Source organism: Quercus lobata, chromosome 4, assembly GCF_001633185.2.
Source record: "Quercus lobata isolate SW786 chromosome 4, ValleyOak3.0 Primary Assembly, whole genome shotgun sequence".
NCBI lineage: Eukaryota > Viridiplantae > Streptophyta > Magnoliopsida > Fagales > Fagaceae > Quercus > Quercus lobata.
In genome coordinates, this window is record NC_044907.1 from 96,239,642 (window position 1) to 96,263,614 (window position 23,973).

The 23,973-nt window shown below is 33.7% G+C and overlaps 3 protein-coding genes across 3 annotated transcripts; 1 reads left to right on the top strand and 2 right to left on the bottom strand.

The window, feature by feature from the left end:
* Window positions 1-543: 543 nt before the first annotated feature.
* On the bottom strand, window positions 544-4,146 carry LOC115984043 (UPF0678 fatty acid-binding protein-like protein At1g79260). Its single transcript, XM_031106922.1, has 3 exons — window positions 3,746-4,146; window positions 3,390-3,458; window positions 544-901 (listed from the first exon to the last, which is right to left on the bottom strand). Exons 1-3 carry the CDS (start codon window positions 4,073-4,075, stop codon window positions 782-784), a joined length of 519 nt encoding a protein of 172 aa, XP_030962782.1. The 5' UTR covers window positions 4,076-4,146; the 3' UTR covers window positions 544-781.
* A 1,236-nt stretch (window positions 4,147-5,382) lies between these two features.
* LOC115984028 (serine/threonine-protein kinase RHS3-like) lies at window positions 5,383-8,951 on the top strand. Its single transcript, XM_031106902.1, has 4 exons — window positions 5,383-5,567; window positions 6,125-6,200; window positions 6,416-7,326; window positions 7,865-8,951. The coding sequence occupies exons 2-4, from the start codon at window positions 6,162-6,164 to the stop codon at window positions 8,727-8,729; spliced, it is 1,815 nt and encodes a 604-aa protein (XP_030962762.1). The 5' UTR covers window positions 5,383-5,567; window positions 6,125-6,161; the 3' UTR covers window positions 8,730-8,951.
* Window positions 8,952-21,941: 12,990 nt separating this feature from the next.
* On the bottom strand, window positions 21,942-23,479 carry LOC115987558 (7-deoxyloganetin glucosyltransferase-like). The gene is made up of 2 exons (XM_031111141.1): window positions 22,963-23,479; window positions 21,942-22,873 (listed from the first exon to the last, which is right to left on the bottom strand). The coding sequence occupies exons 1-2, from the start codon at window positions 23,477-23,479 to the stop codon at window positions 21,942-21,944; spliced, it is 1,449 nt and encodes a 482-aa protein (XP_030967001.1).
* Between the last annotated feature and the right edge of the window lie 494 nt (window positions 23,480-23,973).

Here is a 23,973-nt window from a genome sequence, read left to right on the forward strand (position 1 = left end):
AAGTCTATAAATTCTTATCCAAAAAAAAAAAAAAAAAAAAAAAAAAAGAAGTCTATAAATTGGATGCACTTCATAATATCAATTCAATTACATGATCGTTTAGGCTTGATATTGGGTGTGGGTATTTGGTGGCATGGGTCATGAAATATTTACATACACGCTCATATATATATATATATATAAAGAGAGAGAGAGAGAGAGAGAGAGAGAGAGAGAGAGAGAGGTGACTGAAGATGGATTCACAGCAATTGGTGAGACAAACAATTGGTGGCTCAGTCAAAGGAGTGGCTTGTAAGAAGAGAGAGAGAGAGTTGACAGGTTGTCCCTTACCCCAACCCCCCCCCCTCTCAATTTGGCTAAAAAGTTAACTCGTGTAAGAGGCATGTGATCCCTCCATTAATAAATGGGCAGAGTATTGACAGCAAATTCAACAGATTGAGATTGTCTTCATCATTGAATTTCAACAAGTGACACAATCACCTTTCAGAGAGAGAGAGAGAGGAGAACAGCAATATTCATAGTTATATGGCATAACTCTTAGACTGGAAAGTGGAAATAAGCAACAAATCAGAAATTATTGATGTAAATATACTTTGTGAAGAACTAAATTGTATTCTAATAAAGACTCAATTGTAAATGTCTACCCCCAAATTCCTACCAAGCTGGATATCACTATCCTTTGAACAAACGGGAAGCTATACCTTTCCATCAGCGTCAGTTTCATACAGGAGTTTATTTTGATGCTCATTTATACACTTAACTTTTCTAAAGAATGCTTGCGTCACAATTTCTTGAGTGAGGCTTTGAGATGTGGTTGAAGACTAGTAGCATTTGTAGCCATCTGAACCACATAAGATAGATCTCCTCCAATTAACTGAAAAACCCGGGTTATCTTTTCCACCTATAGCAGAAAAGGAAAGGAACATAGATTATTTAACAGTCAAAACATTTTATTTAGAGAGGGTGATGCAGCACAAAATTCCAAGTTACATCAATGAAAGAAAAAAAATCTAACATTGGCACCCAAGTAAGGAAATGAAATAATTTTTTGAACCCAGTATGAAAGGAAATAACTCAAAATTCAATTATATTAATTCCAGGAATAAATCAAATTCCAAAAATCAAATCAAATCCCATAGAGTCAATCAGGTTCAATGGGCCTCCATCATCCAACCATAAGATTGGGGGGCTGCATGGCTGCATCTGGTGTCCACAATAGAGAAAAAAGGAATTTTCTTACCACAGCATCAAAATTGCTTAAAGAATATGAATGAACAACCAATAGATTGTCAGAAATAAATTCATTTATAATATTAGCGTGTAGATTAGTCCAACGAGATGCTTGCATAGACACATAAAGATATCATTTTTAGAATTTAAATGATGCCTAATCTCACAAATCTTCATTTCCAAAAGTGCAACAAATTTTCTCAATTAATAAATTACAAAATTATGATCGCTTGCTTTATTAGTGTCCTTTAGAATGACCTTTAATATCGCTCAGAATGTCACCTGGTATACCTTCCTCATGTCCCCATGATACTTCCATGTATCAAGCAAGATTGGCCCTCCCCAGTCCCCAGTGATCTCTTGGTCTGTTTTGTTCATATCCTCTTACCCGAGAGAAAGGGACTTCATATCATATTTATGAAACTGTAAATATGCTCAGATTTGCTTGGCCCACCTTTCATCTCATAGAAGGACACTTCTTTTACCAGTCCCATCACAAGTTTTCTTTGCACACTTTTAAATCATCCTCTTAAAATCGTCATCTTAGTGATAGTTATCAACTTCTCATCAACATTGCATATATGTACATTTCAACAACACTAAACCAAAACTAACCAGATAATCATGGAATCAGAAATCATCTAACTTTAGATGCTGGTCTAAACATAAAATGTAATAGAAATGCTTAATTTATCATGCAATATATGTGAGTAATAAGTTATAACAGTCTGATTGCTTGTGCTTAGAGAAAGGAAGTGGGATGCAGAATATAAGTAGAAAAGAATGGAAGTGGGTGGCTAATATCAGTATGAAAAGGTGATTACATAAAAAAAAAAAAAAAAAACACAATGTCCAAGTCCTAAAATTTTGATTGGGAAGTTCTTGCAAAGGCAAGGTCACATCATTTAGAGGAAAAAGCCAAGAGATTAGTGCAATCTATTTGACTCTAGTAATATGCAAAACAAATTTTACAGATTAAAAACAGGATGACAGTGAACAAAACTCAGCAGTACCAAAAACAACCAATTTTAAGCGTCAACTCTACTTTTTCACTGACAAAAGAATGCCTTTAAACTATTAAATAATTAGATTTGTACACTCTGCTTCAGGTTAAATGCCGTTGGTGATCATTCTATATCCCTATTTTTTAATTTTTATGAATCTATTGAAGCAATAATAATTATAATGGCCAAATACCAGGCATTAAGTGTCAGATGGGCAGATGAATAGTAAGCACAAAGGGGAAGTAAAGTACGTAAAACATACCCATTAAACAGAAAAAGACCATCAAGAATGAATTGTCAATGACTCTACCTTGATTTTTAGTTGAGATCCCCTACAGATTTTCCAGAGGTATTATCACAATCAATTTAAGTCAAAAGTCAAGTGATGAGCACCTCTCCCAAGGACAAACCTCAAATGTAACTGAAGCTCCACATCAAAGATGTTGGATGCAAGCAATCTTTAACATTGCTATTCAAAGCTCAACTCAAATGCACATTTTAGAGGTATCTTCTATCTCAAGGTCAAATTGAAGAACTTAAATTTCTCTGCATTAGAGCACCATCTTGACAGTTTTTGCAATGCATAATATTAGATTAGACATATACGGATCATGTTAATATTCCTTCTCATATAAAGTGTCTAGGCCAAAAAGAGAGGGAAAAAGATGAAAACGATAACGGAGCCTGTTATCTTCATTGGGGTATAAAACAACCGCTTAACAAGAAAGTATTCACCTACTAATGCTCTCTACACATCATTAGAAGAATTCCATAGCCATTTCCCAGATAACAATCTCATATATATTGCAATTATCGAATGCATCAACGAAACTTTCACTTTTCAACAACAATAGGAAAAAGAAAATACTGGTCTACCTCCACTTAAAAAAAAGAAAAAAGAACAGAGACTGTTAAGAAAGCTCATTTATCACCATTTTTACACATAACCTCTAAAATAACCATGAATTTATCAGCACAAACAATCCATACTGAAGAGGGCAAAACTGAGTTGTCATAGGAGAGTTAAGTAGTTCTAAAGAAAACTCATTCATTTAGTAGGAAAATTAAATAGTAGGATATTTTTCTATGTGAACCCATCATATCTTAAACCTGTTTTGCATCATGATACCACAATCAATAATCAGTATAAATTACCTTAGAAGCATTGCCCACAAGCTCACTTTGAAGCCTTATGACTTTTTCTTCTGCATCATATTCCCCTTTCTGGAATGGATACAAATATAACATCAACACCACATTCATCCCCAAACAGAGAACAATGATATATGTGAACTGCTTATGATTTCATATTACATAAATTAAAGAAAAGATAGCTTCTTGATTCCCAGAATTTTGCATCAAATCAAAGAATCAACTTTGACCCATTTCTTCATTGTTTGAAATAATAATCCAAGTCAGAAAAGAAAAAAGAGAGATAATTACTATTAAGTTTAGAATTGATGAGTAGGCACAAAAAACATAGATAAGTAGTGCTACCCTGCAGTACCTACCAGGACTTCAACAAGGCCAGTGCTTTGAGCAATGACAACTTCAATGGTACCATCGGGTCTGGGTCTCCAATAGCCACTCTCAGAGTGCATGGGCTCCCCAGAATGGAGTTTCCAAGTCTTCTGGGAGTAAGCAATGACGGGCTTGGAAGAGTTGTGAGAGAAATGAAGCTCTTCGATGTAAGAGAAGGAATTGATGGTGGGAAAACCACCTTCTCCTTGGCCTCTCCATGTTCCCAGCAGATATGATATTGGTGCTATTCCTGGGTGTACGGCCGATGCTGATGATGATGAAGATGGTGCTGGTGTTGGTGTTGGTGTTGGGCTCTCCATTGTTCTTCAACTTGACTTTCTACTCCTGTTCCTTGGATATAGCTTTGGGATTTACATTTGCTTTTCCACCTTTGTTTTTTGTTTTTTTTGTTTTTTTTGTTTTTGTTTTTGTTTTTGTTTTTGTTTTGTTTTTTTGTTTATTTTTTAACCATTAATGTAGAAGTTTCAAGGGACACATAGGCAAAATTGCATTAAGGTTGAATGAGTGTAAAAATACTTAAAAATAAAAACTTTAATTTTTTTGGTTTTACCTTCACTTAAACAGTCATCTATAGGTTCTATACTCTCTAATAGTAAATTTGGAATTTTTTTCTAATCCTTTTCTTTTTGGGAAATTTTTAAAATATTTTTTTAACTATTTAGAGGAAAGCAGAATAAATAGTTTAAATTTTAGGGTAAGTGTTTATTATTTTAAATTACAAGAGAGGTGAGTATAATAATAGAAAACCTCATTATATTATTATAAGCTTCTAAAGACTATGAGATTCTCAAACATGCACTAAGTATTCAAGTCGTGTTGAAGAAGACCGAATGGTAGTGCTCAGTTTTGGTTTGTTTAGTATTGTAATCAATGAGTGGCAATTTAATCAATGAGTTGTTTTTCAACGTCATTTCCTCTGAAATGAACCCCTAATTTAGACAAAATAGTGGAGTGGATATTATTACAATTCTCTCAAATTAGAATGTTTGTAATTTAGTAATTTGAAATTGGGGGTGGGGGGAGGGGATTGTAAAAAGCTCTGTGAAAGATTATGATAGGGAAAATGTAATTTTTCCTTAAAAAAATGGTGACATGGTAATGTAGTGATATTGCTTTAGTGACATGCAATTTGTGCAATGTGTCTTGATCCAAAAACAAAAAATGAAATAAATAAATAATTTACGTCATGAAACAAGTTACCTGCAATGAAATTACTGCCCAATTCTGTTAGTTTTAGTTTTAGTTTAGGCTAAATTTGGTAAGTTATAGAGTTTGAATTGAAGGATAGAGAGAACTAAGTGCCTATCCATCCGTCTTCACTCATGACCTTTTCTTTCTTTTCTCTTTCCTTCCTGTTACAAGTTTGAAACACTCTCTTTTTCTCCTTGACACTCACACAAATTGATTTATTTATTTATTTTTTGCCTTTTTATTATTATTTTTTATATACAAAATATAAAATTGAGATTTTCTAATTGTAGTTCTGTTATTAGTCTCTCAATTTTGTTCCACAAATTTCTCTTAAAAATTGTCACTCCTGATGATGGGTGGTGCATGGTGGTTCAATCAAGAACGAGTTCCAACTCATTCACTCTCAACACCCAGTTTCCTTTTCCTTTCTCTTTCCCTCCCTCCCTTTACTCCCTCTCCTCTTTTTTCTCTCCCAAATTCCAACAAAAAGTTGTTCCCTTTCATTCATATTATTCAACACAAATGCAATGACTTGTCAGGAACACAAACAAAAAAAATTACAACTTGGTTCCTCTTGCTGCTATCATTGTTCAATTTCTGGTTTGTCCTGCATTCCCTTCTATATTTTATCATATTGGTCTCTGCTAGTTTTGCATTTGCATTGATCTTTTCCTTGTTTTTGTGTGTGTGTGCTTCTTGTTGTATTGTTTTTTGCCTGTCTGCATTTTTTTTTAATCCAACTATGACCTTTTGTTTTGTGTGTTGTGTCGTACCATAACGTGCATGCCACTCATGTTGATTTGGTATGCATAATACATGTTTCAAAAGTTGGTAGCTTTTGCTATGGACTTATTTGTTTGACATGTTCTTATTCATTGCAAAATTTCATACACGTAAAGGAGTTTAGGCGCATAAATGATTATTATGGATACATGTATAGAAGAATTGGCAACTGCATTGTCCACAAGGTTTATAGATTATGATTCATTTGAATGGAGGATCTAGTTGCTGATTAATCTGAGAATATTGTATCGATACACAAGATCTCGAATGTCCAACCTTTCAATACACACAAGATCACATCATGTCATCTGTTACAAATTTGTTATGCATTTTATTTTGGGAGAAATAATTCATATTTATACAAAACTTGTCAGAGCTCCTGCTGAGTGGTGGTGTTTCGTAGCCTTAAAAATGTCATCAAATCCTGTCAAGAGGCCAGACTCATCTGAGGTAAATATGCTCTATATCTAGACTCATTCATGCACTACCATTCTTTTTAGAAACAAATCTAACAATAGACATGATATTATTGTTTGAAATGGATTACTCTTCAATGAAATTATTGAGAACAGGAAATAAAACTGTAAATTAGTTTAGACTAATTATTTAAACATGTGAAGAATTACATATTGTGATAAAAATAAAATTTTCATTTGTTAATACAGATGAGCCACATTTCATCTGAAAAAGCACCATGGGGACCCAAAAAGATGGTTGATGTTGCAAATAGTGCTGCTGGTTCAGACAATCACTTACTGTATGAGCCGAAAAAACTCGATAAAGTAGCAAAAGCTTATGTTGATTCATCTCAAGATCCAACAAGTAAACCTGGACAGAAGGATCCAAAGTCCAGAAGGAAACCAAATTTGACAATTGACCCACCATCTGATCTCAGAAACTTGGAGCAGCCAGTTGGCAAGTTTGTTTCTAATTCCAACAGTGCCTATAAAGGAATTCCTAGCCCAAGCTATAATGGAATTCCTAGCCCAAGCTGTAATGGAATTCCAAGCCCAAGGACACCTAGAAAATCTGGATTCCCAATAACTCCAACAGCAGGGATAGCTGGAGTAACACCAGCGAGCACAAAGACAAATGGTGGAAAGAGTACCAGTTCCTTCACCAACCCTAGCCAAGGGATTGTGAATGGTTCTCGTAGCAATAGCTTAGAGGGCTCCAACACACCCCTCAGGCCACACACCGGTGGAGATGTACGGTGGGATGCCATTAACATAGTTTCCAAAGGTTGCCCTCTAAATCTTAGCCATTTTCGGCTTCTCAAGCGCATTGGTTTTGGAGATATTGGGAGTGTTTATGTTGTCGAGCTTAGAGGAACAAAGACCTATTTTGCCATGAAAGTCATGGACAAGGGCTCTCTTGCGAGTAGAAACAAGCTTCTGCGAGCACAGACAGAAAGGGAGATACTTGGACTTCTTGACCACCCATTCTTGCCCACTCTATATTCATACTTTGAGACTGATAAATTCTATTGTTTGGTCATGGAATTCTGTAGTGGTGGTAATCTTCATTCTCTTCGCCAGAAACAACCCAACAAACACTTCACTGAGGAGGCTGCACGGTTACTACTTACCACCTATTTACATTTTCACTGTATTCTTTGATTATCAGTCAAGTTTATCTTTCTACAAATTGTTGAAATTGGTTTATTTTTCTGATGATGAATTTTATTTTATGATGGTATTTAAGGCATATACATCATACTATTTGAACAACTAGAATAAAGGAGGCCTAATATTTTTAAAGAATTATTAGTACTTATCTAAATTTGCTTATTGAATTGAATTTCTTGTGTTGATTTGATTTTAGACATTGAGAGCAAACATATTTCTTAAGTTCCTACATCTTTTAACAGGTTTATTTTTTTCATCAGAGGTGTTGTTAGCACTTGAGTACCTGCACATACTAGGCATTGTATGCAGGGATTTGATATAGCATTACCTTGCACTATTAGACCAACCAGAATAGTGGAGGCCTAAAAAATTTAAAGAATTATTAATACTTATCGAAATTTGCTTAGTGAATTGAATTCATTGTGTTGATTTGATTTTAGACATTCAGAGGAAATAGATTTCTTAAGTTCTTACATCTTTTAACAGGTTTTATGCATCAGAGGTGTTGTTAGCACTTGAGTACCTGCACATGCTAGGCATTGTATACAGGGATTTGAAGCCTGAAAATGTACTAGTGAGAGAAGAGGGTCATATCATGCTCTCGGATTTTGACCTATCCCTACGTTGCTCCGTGAGTCCTACACTTGTGAAGTCTTCAGCTACCAATGTAAACAACATTGGTGTTGCTGGGGGAATCTTAGATAATGAGTTGGTAATTCATGGTTGTATGCAGCCATCAAATTTTCTTCCACGCATTTTACCAAGTAAAAAGAATAGAAAATCAAAATCAGATTCTGGTTTGTGTGCTGGAGGCTCCCTTCCTGAATTGATGGCAGAGCCAACAAATGTGCGCTCAATGTCCTTTGTTGGTACACATGAATATCTAGCACCGGAGATCATCCGTGGAGAGGGTCATGGTAGTGCAGTGGATTGGTGGACATTTGGCATCTTCTTGTATGAGCTATTGCATGGGACAACTCCCTTCAAAGGTTCAGGCAATCGTGCCACACTCTTCAATGTTGTAGGCCAGCCACTTAGATTTCCTGAAACTCCACAAGTAAGCAATGTGGCTCGTGATCTCATACGAGGACTTTTGGTAAAAGAACCAAATAAGCGGATTGCATATAAAAGGGGTGCTACAGAAATAAAACAACACCCATTTTTTGAGGGAGTGAACTGGGCCCTGGTGAGATGTGCAACACCTCCCCACGTTCCTGATCCTGTAGACTTCTCACAATATGCTAGCAAAGAGGCAATCCCTGCAGAGAAGAAAATGACAGAAATTGGAGGAGGTGACAAAAACAGCAATAGTCCTAAGGATCCTCCTTATATAGATTTTGAGTACTTTTAGAAATAAGAGACCCGCCTTCTAATTTGGCGATTTTATACATTTCTGGAGGGAATTTACCTTGTATGAAGAGCAGAAACAAACAAATGAATCCTAATTAGACATATTTGTTGATGGTGTACTAAAGAAGACCTCTCTGGAGCATAACATTATTTCATTGATTCACATTTCAGATGAAGAGGAATAAATATATTATATATGTAGGGATGGAAATCTTCATTCAAAGGTTTTGTATTCACTTTTTTTTTTTCTTTCCTTGTGGGTCAAGACTTTATGAATATACTGAATTGGTTTACTTGGGTTTCTTGTAATGATGTCACTATATTTAAGATGATTTGAAGTAGAAGTATTCAGCTTTCAGGCACTCTAATATCAACAATAATAATTTTAATTGTTATTACTATAGGTTAAATCGAAAAACTTATTCTGGCTATGGCTATATGAAACTTCGTACTAAAGAGATTGAGAAAAAAAATCTAATATATAATACTAATTTGAAGAGATGGAAAGGAAAAATGGTAAGACAATTGGTTCTAAATTTACAATCATGATTAGTAAGTGCCTGTTTGACAAAAATTATTTTTACCAACTTATTTTATTATACAGCTTATTTTTACTATTATTTATGAGTTCTACTGCACTTTTTGGCATTTATTCATAGGTTCTATTATACTATTTCAGTTAAATTTTACCTTTATTTATAGTACTTTCAGCAAAAAGTTTTTAGTTTTAGCAAAATAGACGGATCCCAAACAGACCCTAAATTTCTTAAAAAGATATAAGCTTCTTAAATTACAAATAATTCCAATGACATGAAAATTTTTTACAAATATTTAACAGCTATCAAGCTAACAATTTATTAATGGTGGAAGCATATTACCTGCAATTTGGTAACATCCAATATGTGCAATGTGTCTATTAGGTTCGACCAATTATAGTCACCTCAATTAAAAATCCACGTCAAGTCCACTCCAACATGCTCTTTGTTAAAGGTGAATAATAAAGTGATGTTAATAGTAGATTCATATATAAATTAATAAATATGTACCAAATAAATTGTGGTATAATCTTTTATCAATAAACTCGCGTATTGTGCATGATAATTTTTTTATGGTGATCTTCTACTTCTTCTTCCTCTCTCTTTTTATTTTTTTTTTTTGGTCAATTTGGACTAAATTTTTTTAAAAGAAAAAAAAGTATATGTAAGGTTCTTGTTAACTTAAAAACAATGAAAAATTAATTGACTACTCCATAAATCAAACACTACACACATCTAATATCCTAAACAACTTATAAATTACAACCAAAATTCATCATACAACTATATAATTAAAAAATGAACTACAACATGAATTACCTTTTGAATTACTAGAAATTTTCACAACAAACAAACTTTCTCAAACCCAATTTTTTCTACCCTACAATCCAAAGGTGGCATATGATAATTGCAACTCTTTATATTTTATACAAAAATTAAATTTTGTATTTATTGTATTCGCCAATTTATATTGTTCCTGCAATATTATCTAACGTAAAATAATTTAAAATAATGAGATTATATGATTGACTAACTTGTTAACAGTTGTTAACCTTTGTTATTATTCACATAGTATTTTAACAATTGTTTACATTATATGAATTTTTGTATAATCATATAATTTTCTTATTCTCAATAATAGTTAACTCCTTGTGATAATTAGATTGTATTTTCAAATTAAATTTTATTTTCATTATTTAATTTTAACATTTATTTTTGCTAAACTTCAGTTGAGCCACATCAATGATCATGTTATTATCCTTTTTCTTTCTAGTTTTTCCTATAGTATTTTTTATTTATTTACATTTACTCATTTAAGATGAATTAAAAACTCCATTATTTAACCGTCAAAATAACATCTCTCTCTTATTTTTAACTCTTCTCATTATTAATTTCTCAACTTATTGATAAACTTCCTCAAACATTTCTTCCTCCCTTTTACATTTTCATCTCCCCACTACTATTTACCTTAATTCATATATGGTATAATATATAATTTATTCTTTAAAATTTATTGAAGGTAATTTGTTCTCCTTAAAAATTTAACTGTTTCTAAAAATATTTTCCATATATTTATCTCTACAAATATATCATTCTATTATTTTTTTATTTTTTATTTTTTTGGTTGAGAAACTTGGATGTGTTTAATTGACATTATTATTTTTATAAGTGGTCTATATTCTTCAATTTTTTTTTTTTTTTTTTATATTAGTGTGTTCTTTTTTCTTTTTTCTTTAGAACTAAAATTTTTTAAGTTTCAAATTAATGATTCAAAATTCCCATTCTCTTAACTAAAATTTTTTAAGTTTCAAATTAATGATTCAAAATTCCCATTCTCTTAAAGAGATTATTATCATAATTATCAAACCTCATCGCAAATTTACGATTGGTATTACTCAAAAAATTGATATATACAATCTACATGGGTATTACTCAAATCATTGATAGACACATTCAAATATATAGCCATATCGATTTTATTTTGATATTAACTCAAATTCTCAGTTTCAAAATATTTAAGAATTACCTCAAACTAAAACTATAGGAGGGAGATAGAGTACATAAGAAGGAGAGAGAGTACATGCGATGGGGAACTCAAAAAACACACCACTAAAATGTACCTAAGTAGAGGTAAAAAAAAAAAAATTCATCTATCTAAAATAGAGTTGCAAAAGAGAGAGAGAGAGAGAGAGAGAGTAGTCACATTTTTCTTTTGTGAGAGAATGTGAGAAAAATAGTAAATTTATATATATATATATATATATATAGGCAAAAATGAGAGAAAATCCAATTAGATTTCAAATTGGGATTCAGTTAAAGTCTAATTTTGTATCATACGTCACATCTAATTTAAGTTTTTAAATTTTTGTGCCAAATGAGTTAATTCAATGTGAAAATTGGATTTCAATTAGGGTTTAATTTTAGGTCAAGTGTCCCATCTAATCTAAGTTTTTCAATTTTTGTGCCAAATGAGTTAATTGAGTGTAGAAAACCAGGAATCTAATAAATAAACCATTAAATACCTAATAATATATTTAACTATATATATAAAACTAGAGGAAGAGAGAGTTTGAATGATTTTATATTTATGAACCCTTTTTTTTTGTATAACTAAAAACATTCAAATTTATTAGTCATTTATGTAATATACCATGACTATATACGGTCTATTACTAACTAGGTAATATATTTTTTTAAAACTAAAGTTTAGAGAAAATTCCATTAAAATCAAAATTAAATTTTGCTTTTGTTAGCTTTCCATACAAATTAAATTGTTTAGATTTTTGCAATTATCTTTCCTCTAACTAATGAGCATATTTTTTATACTATTTATATTTAAATTTTTTGTATGCGAAGATATTGAATGTAACAAATTGTAATTAAGCGGAACAATCCCATGCACCTATTCCTATTCAATTTAGGAGATACTATTTGATCAATTTATTATTTTCTTTTGTGTTGTATTTAGTAGAATTCCATAGACAATAATTGTGAATTGATATTGTATATGTAGTATCTAATAGTAATTTTTAGAATTATATATATAATAGCAATGCACTGAGAAATTTGGTGTAACCAATATCATGAAAATTGCAAGGAGAAACTATTTTAGTATCTCCAAATGTTGTAATCAAACTACGATCAATAGTACTACTACAATTCATCATTCCCATGCATAAGCACGGTTTACATACTAGTTTATATAAAAGAAGATAAGTAAAGTAATACTCAAAAGGAAAGGTATGGTTGTAAAAAAAAATTATCCAAAATATGCTACGTAATAGAATAACATTATATCATTATATAATATATAATATCATAGGATGACATCTATCAATCAAGGAAAAGAAAAGAAAAAAAGATAACAAATTAAACTTAGTCCAAAATGAAACTTATAATTTATAATTTTTGTCCAAAATTTTGGGATCATCCAAGCCACAAAGAAACATATTGTTTGTTTTTAGACCCCTTAAAAACACAATCGGATTAACCTAGTGAATTAACCAAGTGATTACTTAGTCCAAATTTCAGATCTAGGTTAACACAATCATATAATCATATCAATGTAAAATACGGAATATAAAGAACATAAAGATATGATGACTTAGGAAACCACACCGGTAAAATCTTGGGGAGGATTTATCCTAACTATCCTTAAGGTAAACCTGAATCCATTATGAAATAAACGAAGTTTTACAATAGCGACTTAGACCACTAACATCCTATTGCTATCCACCAGTATAAACTTACTAACACGACCAAGTGCAAGCTTCGAGACCACAGACTCCTTCTTTCTTGGATTCTCCAGCAAGTACAAGCACTCCCGCTTGTATATCTTTAACCTCTTAATGCAGCAACTGAAACGATCATTAAGTTCTTGATATAATCTTGAATCTTGGAAACCTTAAGTATGTGTGAAGGCAACCACCTCTTGATCTCATAAAAGATTCACACACACAGCATAAGGAGCAACCAAAACGTGGCTAGGGTTTTCTCTTTTATAATTAAGACAAAACATAAAACCCTACACGTCAAATGGGCTTGGGCTAAGTTGGAAAATTTTGCAGAAAAACATTCTACCCGAGTTTCGATTGATCGAGTCTAATTCTCGATCGATTGAGCCAGACAGAATTGCAAAATAAATTCTGCAGTAACTTGATTCCAACTTTACATAAAATGCATACACTTTAAGCAAGTCTAAATAAGACTAAAACCTGTTTTGATCATGGTTTGCCAACAATACAAATTAGAGTTCTAATATATTAGTTCTTAATCCTTAGAAACAAACAAACTCCCCCTTTGGCAATCTATGACAAAACACAAAACTAAATAAAATTCCTCAAAATTTACATAAAAACAGCCCAATATAAAAACATAGCCCAATACAACAAATTCAACCTAACTACTATTTATCAGTTGCAAGTGTAGATAACAGTATGACTGAATCAACATGTATATTTCTTGAAACACTCAACAAACACATAAACGCATGTGGAAAATACAAGTAAAACAAAAATAACTTCTTCTTTTTTTTTGAGAAGGAACAAAAATAACTTCTTGATTTCACATAATACACAATAAAGACATATATCATGAATGACTCATAAATATAAATCAATAAATAATGTGAAACAAGAAACATATACCACTCAATGTATCTCCTCCTATTATGAAAAACCCAATAAAAAAAAATATCATAAGCCAAAAAATAAATAAATACACAATGAAGCACCTAGATATAATCTAATAGCTCCACAAGCTCCACAAGTACAAAAATCTCCTTCTAACTACAAAAATCCTCTACAAATGTATTCTCCCTTTTTGTGACGGAATGCTTAAGGGCAATCACACATCATCAAAAGGAGGTGGCGGAGGCGATTGTCTCAAATGCTCCAGATCTGCTCACAGAGCATGAAACTCATAAGCATGTCTACCAAAATTTGTCCATGAGCCACCTGAACGATCATGACAGTCTCCAACATATGTCGAATGTCTGAATCATCCGAGGTAGGAGGTGGGGGAACATCAGCAGTAGCAGCATCAGTAGCATGATCAATGGGCTCCTCAGCCGTAGTATCACATGTAAAAGAGGGAGGAGGAGGTGCGACACCGAGAGGCTCTACCTTAGGGCGTTTAGAGCTAGCTCTCAACTGAGCAGCCCTTTGCCTAAGAAAGGTGACACCTATGGGAGCAGTTATGTGAACAGGCTCAGACACGGGAAACTCAACTAAACCTAGATGCAAAAGAATCCGATAAATAAAAACAGGGAAGAACAAAGCATGAGCAATAGACCTACTCCTATGCACCTCAATTAAGGAACGAATAAGAGGATGAGGAAAGCTAATAGGAGCATCAGTAACTAGGGCATACAAAAATGCACAACGCTCCAAAGGAATTGTGTGCAAATTAGAGATAGGCCAAAAAGAATGACAAACAATCCAAAAGAAGAGATAATGAATCTTAGTGAGCTCAACAGTGGTGATCCGAGGATTAGAATCTCACTAGATAGAAGACCTAGTGATATAAGACATGATGTCATCCAAGGGAGGAGACTCATCATAAGGGTAGACAGGATGATAGACCACCGGAACCCCAAAGGCATTAGCCATTACCCAAGGGGTAATGGTGTACCCTACACCTCGTACCCAACTCCTCACCAGAGTGTTGGCATCATAGGAGTAGACAGAGAGGTTCGAATAGAACTCTCTGATCAAGGTAACAGGAGGCAGATGTGAAACATCCAATAAAGGTAACTAGCCCCTACGCTCAAAGTTACGCCTAATCTCGAGATCTAGCTCATCTAAAAGAACCTTTCTCTCAATCCAAATGTTTCTCCTAAGGTTAAGCTTCTCAAATGCTTCCTGGTTTTTCTCACTCAAGAACCTATAACTATCAAAGGTGGGGGAAGGAGAAGAAGTAGAGGTCCTATTGACTCTAGTTTTCCTAGGCACGATGCTAAGGAAAGAATAAGACACATAGAAAAGAACCAAAAAAGAAACAAGAAAAACCAAAGGTAGACTGCAAGTTAGCACAAAAAAAGAAGAAAAAGAAATAACAATTCTATATGATGCATGAACATTATCAACAGATGATGCATGCCCTAATGTAGTGAGAATAAGTTCAATTTAGCTTTAAAATCACAAAATTGGCTTGAGCATAAAGTTTACATAAAAAACCCCAAAATTTGAAAAACCCAATTTCACAAAACCAATAGATTGACCAAATTGATCTTTATACATGATAGATAACAGTTCATAATGACCAAATCAATCAACCAAACAAGCCAATTTCATCAATTTAAACCAAATTGAACAAAAATCCCAAATCGGTTACTTTCAAGCCCTAGAAATTTCAATTTCACCAAATTCATCAAATTGTTCAAATCAATTCACCATGAATAGTTTTATAGTGTCCTATAGCAAAAACCCAATGATCGATTGTGAAAGAAAAAGCTTAAAACATCAAAATCCCCAAATTTTTCAAGGTCCGAAATTTTCCCCAAAATGCATGATTTAATGCATGAAACATGAAAATAAATGCAAAAAGAAGGGTAAACTTACCGGCCTTAGGGGAGAAAAACCTTGCAAAAATTTTGGAGGAAAATGACAAAAAAACTTGCTAGGATTCTTGGACCGATCGAATAGAGAGATAACGTGTTTTGGAAAAGTTTGAATTGTGAAGAACACATGAGGAACAAAGGTTTTAAAAAAAAAAAAATCCCTATACGATTTTCGATTGATCGAAAAATAGGTTCAATCAATTGAAACACATAGAACCAAGCCAAGAATTTTTAATTGCAATTTTGATTGATCGAAAAACAAATTTGATCGATCGAAATACACAGAGCCAAACCAAAAATTTTAATCACAATTTCGATCGGTTGAAAGACACTTTCGATTGTTCGAAATTCTAGAAAAAATAGTTTTTTGAAAATCAAAGAAAAATATTGCAGAAACTCCTCAAAACATTGAATTTTATGAATGAAATGCATAAGCATGAGATGAAATGCTTTTCAAAAACACTTGTTTTGAAACCAGTTTTCCCAAAATTAAGATGTTCAAACAATTCTCCTTAAATTCTCAGGCTTCAAACACATTTCGCATAAAATACAAGGAATTTTCAAACTTGGTTAGCCAAACCAAAATCACACATAATAACATGTACGAAGTTTAGCAAAGAATAACTTGTGTAATGTGTGCAACTTGCAAAAACTTGAGATACATGTCAGGTGATATGTAAATAGAAATCAATTACAATTTCTACAAAATTTATCACATTGAATTTGAAAGAAACTATCACCTAAAGAGTTACATAATATACCTCTCACATCTCCTATAAAATAAGCTTGCAATCATGTAAGTTTCTTGAATTGCCTTATATTGTACACACCAATATTATTTGTTCAGAAACTTATTAATAATAGTCGGGATAGTGTACACCCCAATTTTATTTGATTGTGAAGTTATTAAAGCCGAGGCTACATCTTATATTCTTTTTGTACATGTGCTATACTTTCTTGAACACAAAAATCTTACGATATGCACTAAGCTGTTCATGATTGGCTAGTAAACAGTGGTGAGATGGTTATTTATGCCTTTCTCAATAAGTTCAAGTTCGACAATCAAAAGCATGTGACTTCAAGATCAAGATCTTGTGATTAAAAGCTATAAACATCCTCTCACACAACATGCACTACAAAGCTTCAACTAGTAAAGTGTAATAAATAAATTCATCCAAGCTAAACAAAGTACATAGACATGTTATGTAAATATTAAATTGGCCAACCTTGATTTCAAATCCAAGTAAAAAAATACAAAACACAATTTGCTTCCTTTTTCCTTTTCCCTTTTTTTTTTTTTTTGAAAAGAAGAAAAAAAAAACAGTCCTAATTTGAAATGCATGAATGTTATGTAATGCAAGTCCTAGAAACAAAATAAAACAAAAAAAATAACAATTGTCACAAAGAGTAGAGCGATGAAGCACAAAGATCATGTCAGAAAGACTCACTTAGACTGAGCCTTTTGTATCCAAAACTTTTTAGATGCACCTCGAGCATTGGAGTTCTTATTCACATGAGAATGATTACCAACTCCAGGATTGGAATAAAGGTTTAGAGCTTTTACCAATTCACCAATAAGTACCATAGGATCTTGTGCTTGAGGCACAAGTATTTTTGGTTTGTTTGCTCTCTTAGCAGCTTACAGCTTGTAACAGTTTGGACGAATGTGTCCAGACTTTCCACAAAAATGTCAAACCCAAGTAGGCTTACCATGCAACTTGTCCTTAGTAAGGGTAGACTCCTTAGGTTTAGAATCTTTCAGATTAACTCTAATCTTCCTAGGTGATGTAACTTCTACAAATTTAGCCTCACTCACAGGGGGTTCGGAAGAAGAAAAAGAAAAAACAAAGTTTGTGGAATAGGGTGCAGACACAGAGATACTTTCTACAAAACCTAAGCCAGTTTTGTTAGAGGGAGACTTTTGAATACTTAGCATGTGATCTAGTTTAGAGCTTGCAGACCTATCGATTTATTCTCTAGCAACAGATAGTTCATGTTCCAATTTCTTGTTTCAAGCAAAAGCATATTCTCAGTTTTCATATTATTCAAAAGTTCAATAGCATCAAATAAATTCACAAGCAAATTTTTCTTATCAAGCTCAAGCGATGCAATTTTCTTTAAGCCTAATTCAACACTCATAGCATCCTTTGCAACAACTTTGCAAAACTTGTTATAGGCTTCTTGAAGATCTGCATCCTCAAAGAGTTCCCCATCAGAAGGGTTTTCTTTAACAGACAAGCTTTCATTGACTACAACAATGGCAGTGAAAGCAATGAAGTTTCCATCCTCGTCACAACCAAACACATCATCAGAAACTTCATCGCCACTAGGGCTTACCCTTAGACCTCAAATATGTAGGACATTCAGATTTCATATAACCAGACCCTTGACATCCAAAACATTGAGGACCCATTGAATTATTAGAAGGTTGACCTACTTTTTTTTTAGGTTTTTCAGTGTTATTAACCTTACTGGGATAATTCCTCTTAAAATTTCTAACTTTAATAGTGTTATTACCTCTTACCTTTCTATTATTGTTCTTAAGAAGATTTCTAAAGTTCTTGGCAAGATAAGCAGTCTCAATACCAGAGAGATCATCATTAAATCCACTCGCCTCAACATCATCAATAGACTTGAGAGCCATTGATTTTGATTTGCTAGTCTTAGGTAGGTCCAACTTATAGGATTGAAGAGATCTTACAATTTCATCAACAGGGATGGTGCCCACATTCTTACTCTCAATGATGATAGTCACTTTAGGTCTAAAATCTTCAGTTAAAGATCTAAGAATCTTCCTAACAATTTTAAGTTGATCATAGATTTCATTCAAATTATATGCAAAATTAACAATATCATTAAGTTTAGCATAGAATTCATCAAAAGATTCATTATCAGACATCCTAATGCTTTCAAATTTAGAAGTTAATTACTGCAACTTATTAATTTTAACAACCTTTATGCCTTCATGCACAACCTGGAGGATATTCCAAGTAATATAAGTAACCTCAACATTAGAGATTCTCTTAAATTCCTCCATAGAAACAGCGTTAAAGATAGCATTCATAACTTTGCTATTGAATGCGGCTGTTTCTTTTTAAGAAGTTTGCCACTCACTAACAGGAGTAGTGGGCTTCTCCCATTCGTATTCAATGGAGTTTCATACACTCTCATCAATTGATTTCAGGAAGGCTTTATGAGAGTGTCTTTTTTTTACGACACTTAGGCCCAAGGATCTCGGACCTAATAAGAGGTTTGGTGAATCGGGCCTTGACTCACTGCAGCTAAAAGACTGTTTAAGAGTCAAGTAATATACAGGGGATACTCCTGACAATACAAGAAAAATGACAAGTAAGGATATTCGTATTGAAAATGCCAAAACAACAAGGTAAATTAAAAAGGAAAGAAGCAGGATTAGCAAAGAGGTACAAAATTAACATTAAAGGGATCCTGGAATTACTGAAATGTATTTCATTAATGAGTTCTCTGTTATGGTTACAAGAAACTCACTAGGACGTGATACAAGGTTCAATCAAGCTCAAAAGTTGCAGTCTTGAATGGCTATTTTAGCCTTCAAAACTTGTAAAGTTTGATTCTCTTTGAATCCGATTATGTGCAATAGTGGCTGTTTCTGGGATACCGGGAAGTAATATTCACTTTTCCCTCAGTGTTTTCTTTCTCTTCACTACGACTTTACTGATAAGTCTTTTCTTTAAAAAAATCTATTTCTTCTCTCTTTTTCACTGCCCCTTTCTTCGCAACCTACCCCTCCCTTTTATAATGAAGTTCTGGTCTTCCCGGGGAATCGTTGGTTCCCCTGTTTTGCCTTCTTATGAATAGAGCCTGTTCCGTGCCTATCACTTGGTAAATCCCATTTCCCGTTTTTCTCATTCCTTCCTTCTTTCAGCTCTGATTCTTTTGAAAGTCCCTGGTTGGCTACCTTCTTTGGGATGTTTTGAGGTATGCCCTTCTCGGCCTCACCATTTTTGCAGTTTCACTTTTCCCTTTTCTTTCCCATCTGGGCGGAATCCTGTTCTGCCAACTTGAAAGCCACTTGTTATCATTTTTTTTTTTTTTTGTATTTCTCAGTTCTGGTTCCCCGAGGTTCTTTCTATTTGTGTCATTTATTGGCGCTTGTGTTCTTTTGCTTTGTTTCTTATTTTCTTCTTCTGTCTTTTTCTTTTGAGCTATCCTAGTCTTCTTTTGACTGTATGCCTGAAAGGATCCGCGCTTCTTGATAGTTGCTGAGGATCCTGACTTCTTATCCCCTTGCCGCGGTTTTCCTTTTTCTTCTGGATGCTTCTTCATCTGGGCTTCAAGTCTCCTGGGCCTCTTTATTCCTTCGTGGTTCCCTGCATCTGCTTTTTTGGACTTAGCTTGATCTTTTCCTTTTGGGCTTGACTCATTCTTTTGGGCCTCCCTTACTATGATCCTTTTTGGACCTCAACAGGCTTTTATCCTTACTTTTTAATAAGTATAATTATTCCCATCAAAGTGAGGTGGAATAACAAGAGTGTCCATGTTCCATGACAACAAGGGTCAAGGATCAGCTCAAAGATCAAAAGATCTACAACAAGAGAGTAACCTGCTCTGATACCACTTGTTTATTTTTAGACCCCTTAAAAACACAATCTGATTAACCCAGTGAATTAACCAAGTGATTACTTAGTCCAAATTTCAGATCTAGGTTAATATAATCATATAATCATATCAATATAAAATGCGGAATACGAAGAACACAAAGATATGATGACCTAAGAAACCACATCGGTAAAAACCTAGGGAGGATTTAACCTAGCTATTCTCAAGGTAAACCTGAATCCACTATGAAAGAATTGAAGTTTTACAATAGCGACTTAGACCATTAACATCCTATTGTTATCCACCAGTAGAAACTTACTGATACGACCACGTACAAGCTCTGAGATCACGAACTCCTTCTTTCTTGGATTCTCTAGTAAGTACAAGCACTCCCGCTTGTATATCTTTAAACTCTTAATGCAGCAACTGAAATGATCACCAAAGTTCTTGACATAATCTTGAACCTTGGAAACCCTAAGTATGTGTGAAGGCAACCACTTCTTGATCTCACGAAAGATTCACACACACAGCATAAGGAGCAACCAAAATGTGGCTAGGGTTTTTTCTTTTATATTTAAGACAAAACATAAAACCCTACACGTCAAACGGGCTTGGGTTGAGTTGGAAAATTCTGCAGAAAAACATTCTGCCCAAGTTTCAATCGATTAAGTCTAATTCTTAATCAATCGAGCCAAACAGAATTGCACAATAAATTCTGTAGTAACTCAATTCCAACTTTACATAAAACGCATACACTTTGAGCAAGTATAAACAAGACTAAAACTTGTTTTGATCATGGTTTGCTAACAATACAAATTAGAGTTCTAATACATTAGTTCCTAATCTTTAGAACCTAACACGTATGACAATGTTTCAGAAAAAGAAAAATCCATGATGTATTTCAAATTTTCAATAGAAAATTGTAGCATATTTTATAAAACAACAAACGTTTCAAGCTTGAATTTTGCTTGTGAACAGTCATTCTGAGGGGAGTTTCACGATATTTATATAGGACCAAATTACTTCAATCAAAGATTCAAATGGACAGATTTCAGGAAAATCTCAGTAAAATTTGGTTAATCCAATCAAAATTGATTGAAATAAACAAAAAATTTGGGTGGATAAAATTTGGTTTATCTCATTGTTCAAGACTTAAATTTCCATTAAAATTTAAAAGCCAATAAATATGGTATCAATAGCACTGATATTTTGGCAACAATAGGCAGAAATCAAAGCAGCAAAACTATTGATTTTTCCTAGTATCTTTAGTTTTTCAATGCTATATTTAGGATGTAATATAATTAGGTTTAGTTAGGGAGTGCTAGTGCAGTAAATCTAAATGTCTATATCTTAAATAATTCCTTTCATTTATTATTAAAAAACATTAACATTAACAATAACAACAAAGGGCCAACCTCGGAAACAAGAAAAAACAAGGAAACAAAAAAAAAAAACTTTGAAAGAGAAAGACCAAATTGAGAGAGAGTCTAAAGACAAGCGAAGTAACAGAACCTAAGCTTAAGGAGAGTAGGAGGGTACATTAGCCTTTTGTTAAAAGGACTTCACTCACCAAATTTTTTAAGTTAATGGATGAGGAACCAAGTGGACCTGTGGCCTCTTCGGCCAATTTTTTCCACTCCATGGCCTTTTTCTTCATTTTCTTTCCCTCACCTCCTTCCAACAATTCTATTACCATCTTCTCTACTTCCACTCTTTTCACATCAAAGTCAATTTCCATGCCAATGGCCCATTCATTGCAAGTATACTTGCAATTTGTTTGCTGATCTGAAAAGAATGGTAAGCAAAGCATTGGCACTCCTGCGCACACACTTTCAATAGTTGAATTCCAACCACTATGTGTCAGGAACCCTCCAATTGAGGGGTGGTTTAGCACTTCCTCTTGAGGACACCAACTAGTTATTAGACCTCTTTCTTTAATTTCCTCTTGAAACTCAGGTGACAAAATCGTTGATCTGCCTTCAACTGATTCAGGCCTGATTATCCATAAAAATGGGTGCTTACTATTTGCAAGTCCCCAACCAATCTCAACCAATTGCGATGGTGTCATGACAACGATGCTACCAAAACTCACATATATCACTGAGTTGGGTGCCTTTGAATTAAGCCAATTGAGGCACTCGGTTTCTTCCTTCCATAAACCATACCCAATTGATTCCAAATGATCATTGGATAAGTGATTTAGTTGTGGTTCTAGAGGGCCAATAGCATATACATGAGGAAACATGGTAGAGAGAGCATGCAAAACTTCTTGCTCTAACTCATCGAATGTGTGAACAATAATTCCTGAAGCATTAGGAGCTCTCTCCGCTGCATCAATCACGCACCTAAAAACAATATCATTTGGATCAATGGTTCGTACAAAGCTTGGAAGATCCCTCAAACGTATGCCTTTCATACCAGGAATCCAGTCTATAATTGTGTCAAGATACCCATTTGTCAGATAGCTCTCATCTGTAAAGACAAAAAGTTTTCAGCATACAATGATTAATTACAATAAAATAATGCAAGATTTCAATTGGATTTTGCACTTTTTGTTACACCTTTAAGAGGTACGATGCCTTTGTCCTTGAGAGTAGGAAGCTGTAGAACACCCATTACACTGCAAGCAGAGATAGGGAAGAATATCACAACAGGGATTTTGAATTCTTGAGCAGCAGTAATTGTAAACGCCATGCTAGCATCTGAAACAATACAAGTAACTGGAGGATTATATGAAGTTGCACTGTTGAGTTTTACAAGGAGGTTAGAGAATGGAGCCAAGCAGTTGTTCATAATGGATTCAGAAAGAGAAGGGATGTCTTGGGTGGCGTTGATATCTGATGGAGGAAGTCCATCGGGTATGTTTTCGAATCGAAAGTCAGGCAAGCCATCTAAGGAGTTGGGACCTCTAGATTTCATAAAACGTTGGTGGTTGAACTCAGTGTTCACAAAGGTTATGTGAAACCCTTCATGGTGGAGAAGCATTGAAAGTTTTAGCATTGCCTTCATGTGACTTTGAACTGGGCATGGAATACAAACTGCATGAGGCTTATCAGCTACTTGTGTCTTTGAATCCATTTCCTTTGTTCTGTAGTGTTTGTGAGCGCAAAATACTTATGTCTAGTCTTATAATATATACATTCTCTTCCTTGGATGCCAAACATATGAGAAATAACCTACGACTGCTCTTTGACTCTTTCAAATAATGGGCAACTTTTGCCTTTTTTGCTTAATAAAAAATGAATGCCAGCAATAATTTGTCACATAATAAGCGTACATTTGCATGTGCCAATGCATTATATCTTATAATATACATTCTATTCCTTTTGTGTGCTTGACAAGTAACAAGTCATTTAACAAAACAAAAAAAGATGAATAAGTTTAGTGCCACAACTTGTGAATAAGTTTAGTGTCACAACTTATGCCACAATTTGTGAAAAAGTTTAGTGTCACAACTTGTGGCACAAGTTGTGGTACTAAACTTATTCGTCTTTTTTTGTTTTATTAAATGACTTGTTACTTGTTGAGCACACAAATGGAAGAGAATGTATATTATAAGATATAATGAATGG

Coding starts and splice junctions, on each gene's coding strand:
- LOC115984028 (XM_031106902.1), top strand. CDS start 6,162: ATGTCATCAAATCCTGTCAAGAGGCCAGACTCATCTGAG. Junction 6,201..6,415: donor AGAGGCCAGACTCATCTGAG/GTAAATATGCTC, acceptor TTGTTAATACAG/ATGAGCCACATTTCATCTGA. Junction 7,327..7,864: donor TTCACTGAGGAGGCTGCACG/GTTACTACTTAC, acceptor ATCTTTTAACAG/GTTTTATGCATCAGAGGTGT.
- LOC115987558 (XM_031111141.1), bottom strand. CDS start 23,479: ATGGATTCAAAGACACAAGTAGCTGATAAGCCTCATGCAGTTTGTATT. Junction 22,874..22,962: donor AGGCATCGTACCTCTTAAAG/GTGTAACAAAAA, acceptor TTGTCTTTACAG/ATGAGAGCTATCTGACAAAT.
- LOC115984043 (XM_031106922.1), bottom strand. CDS start 4,075: ATGGAGAGCCCAACACCAACACCAACACCAGCACCATCTTCATCATCA. Junction 3,459..3,745: donor CTGGCCTTGTTGAAGTCCTG/GTAGGTACTGCA, acceptor TATCCATTCCAG/AAAGGGGAATATGATGCAGA. Junction 902..3,389: donor TTGTGGGCAATGCTTCTAAG/GTAATTTATACT, acceptor TTTCTGCTATAG/GTGGAAAAGATAACCCGGGT.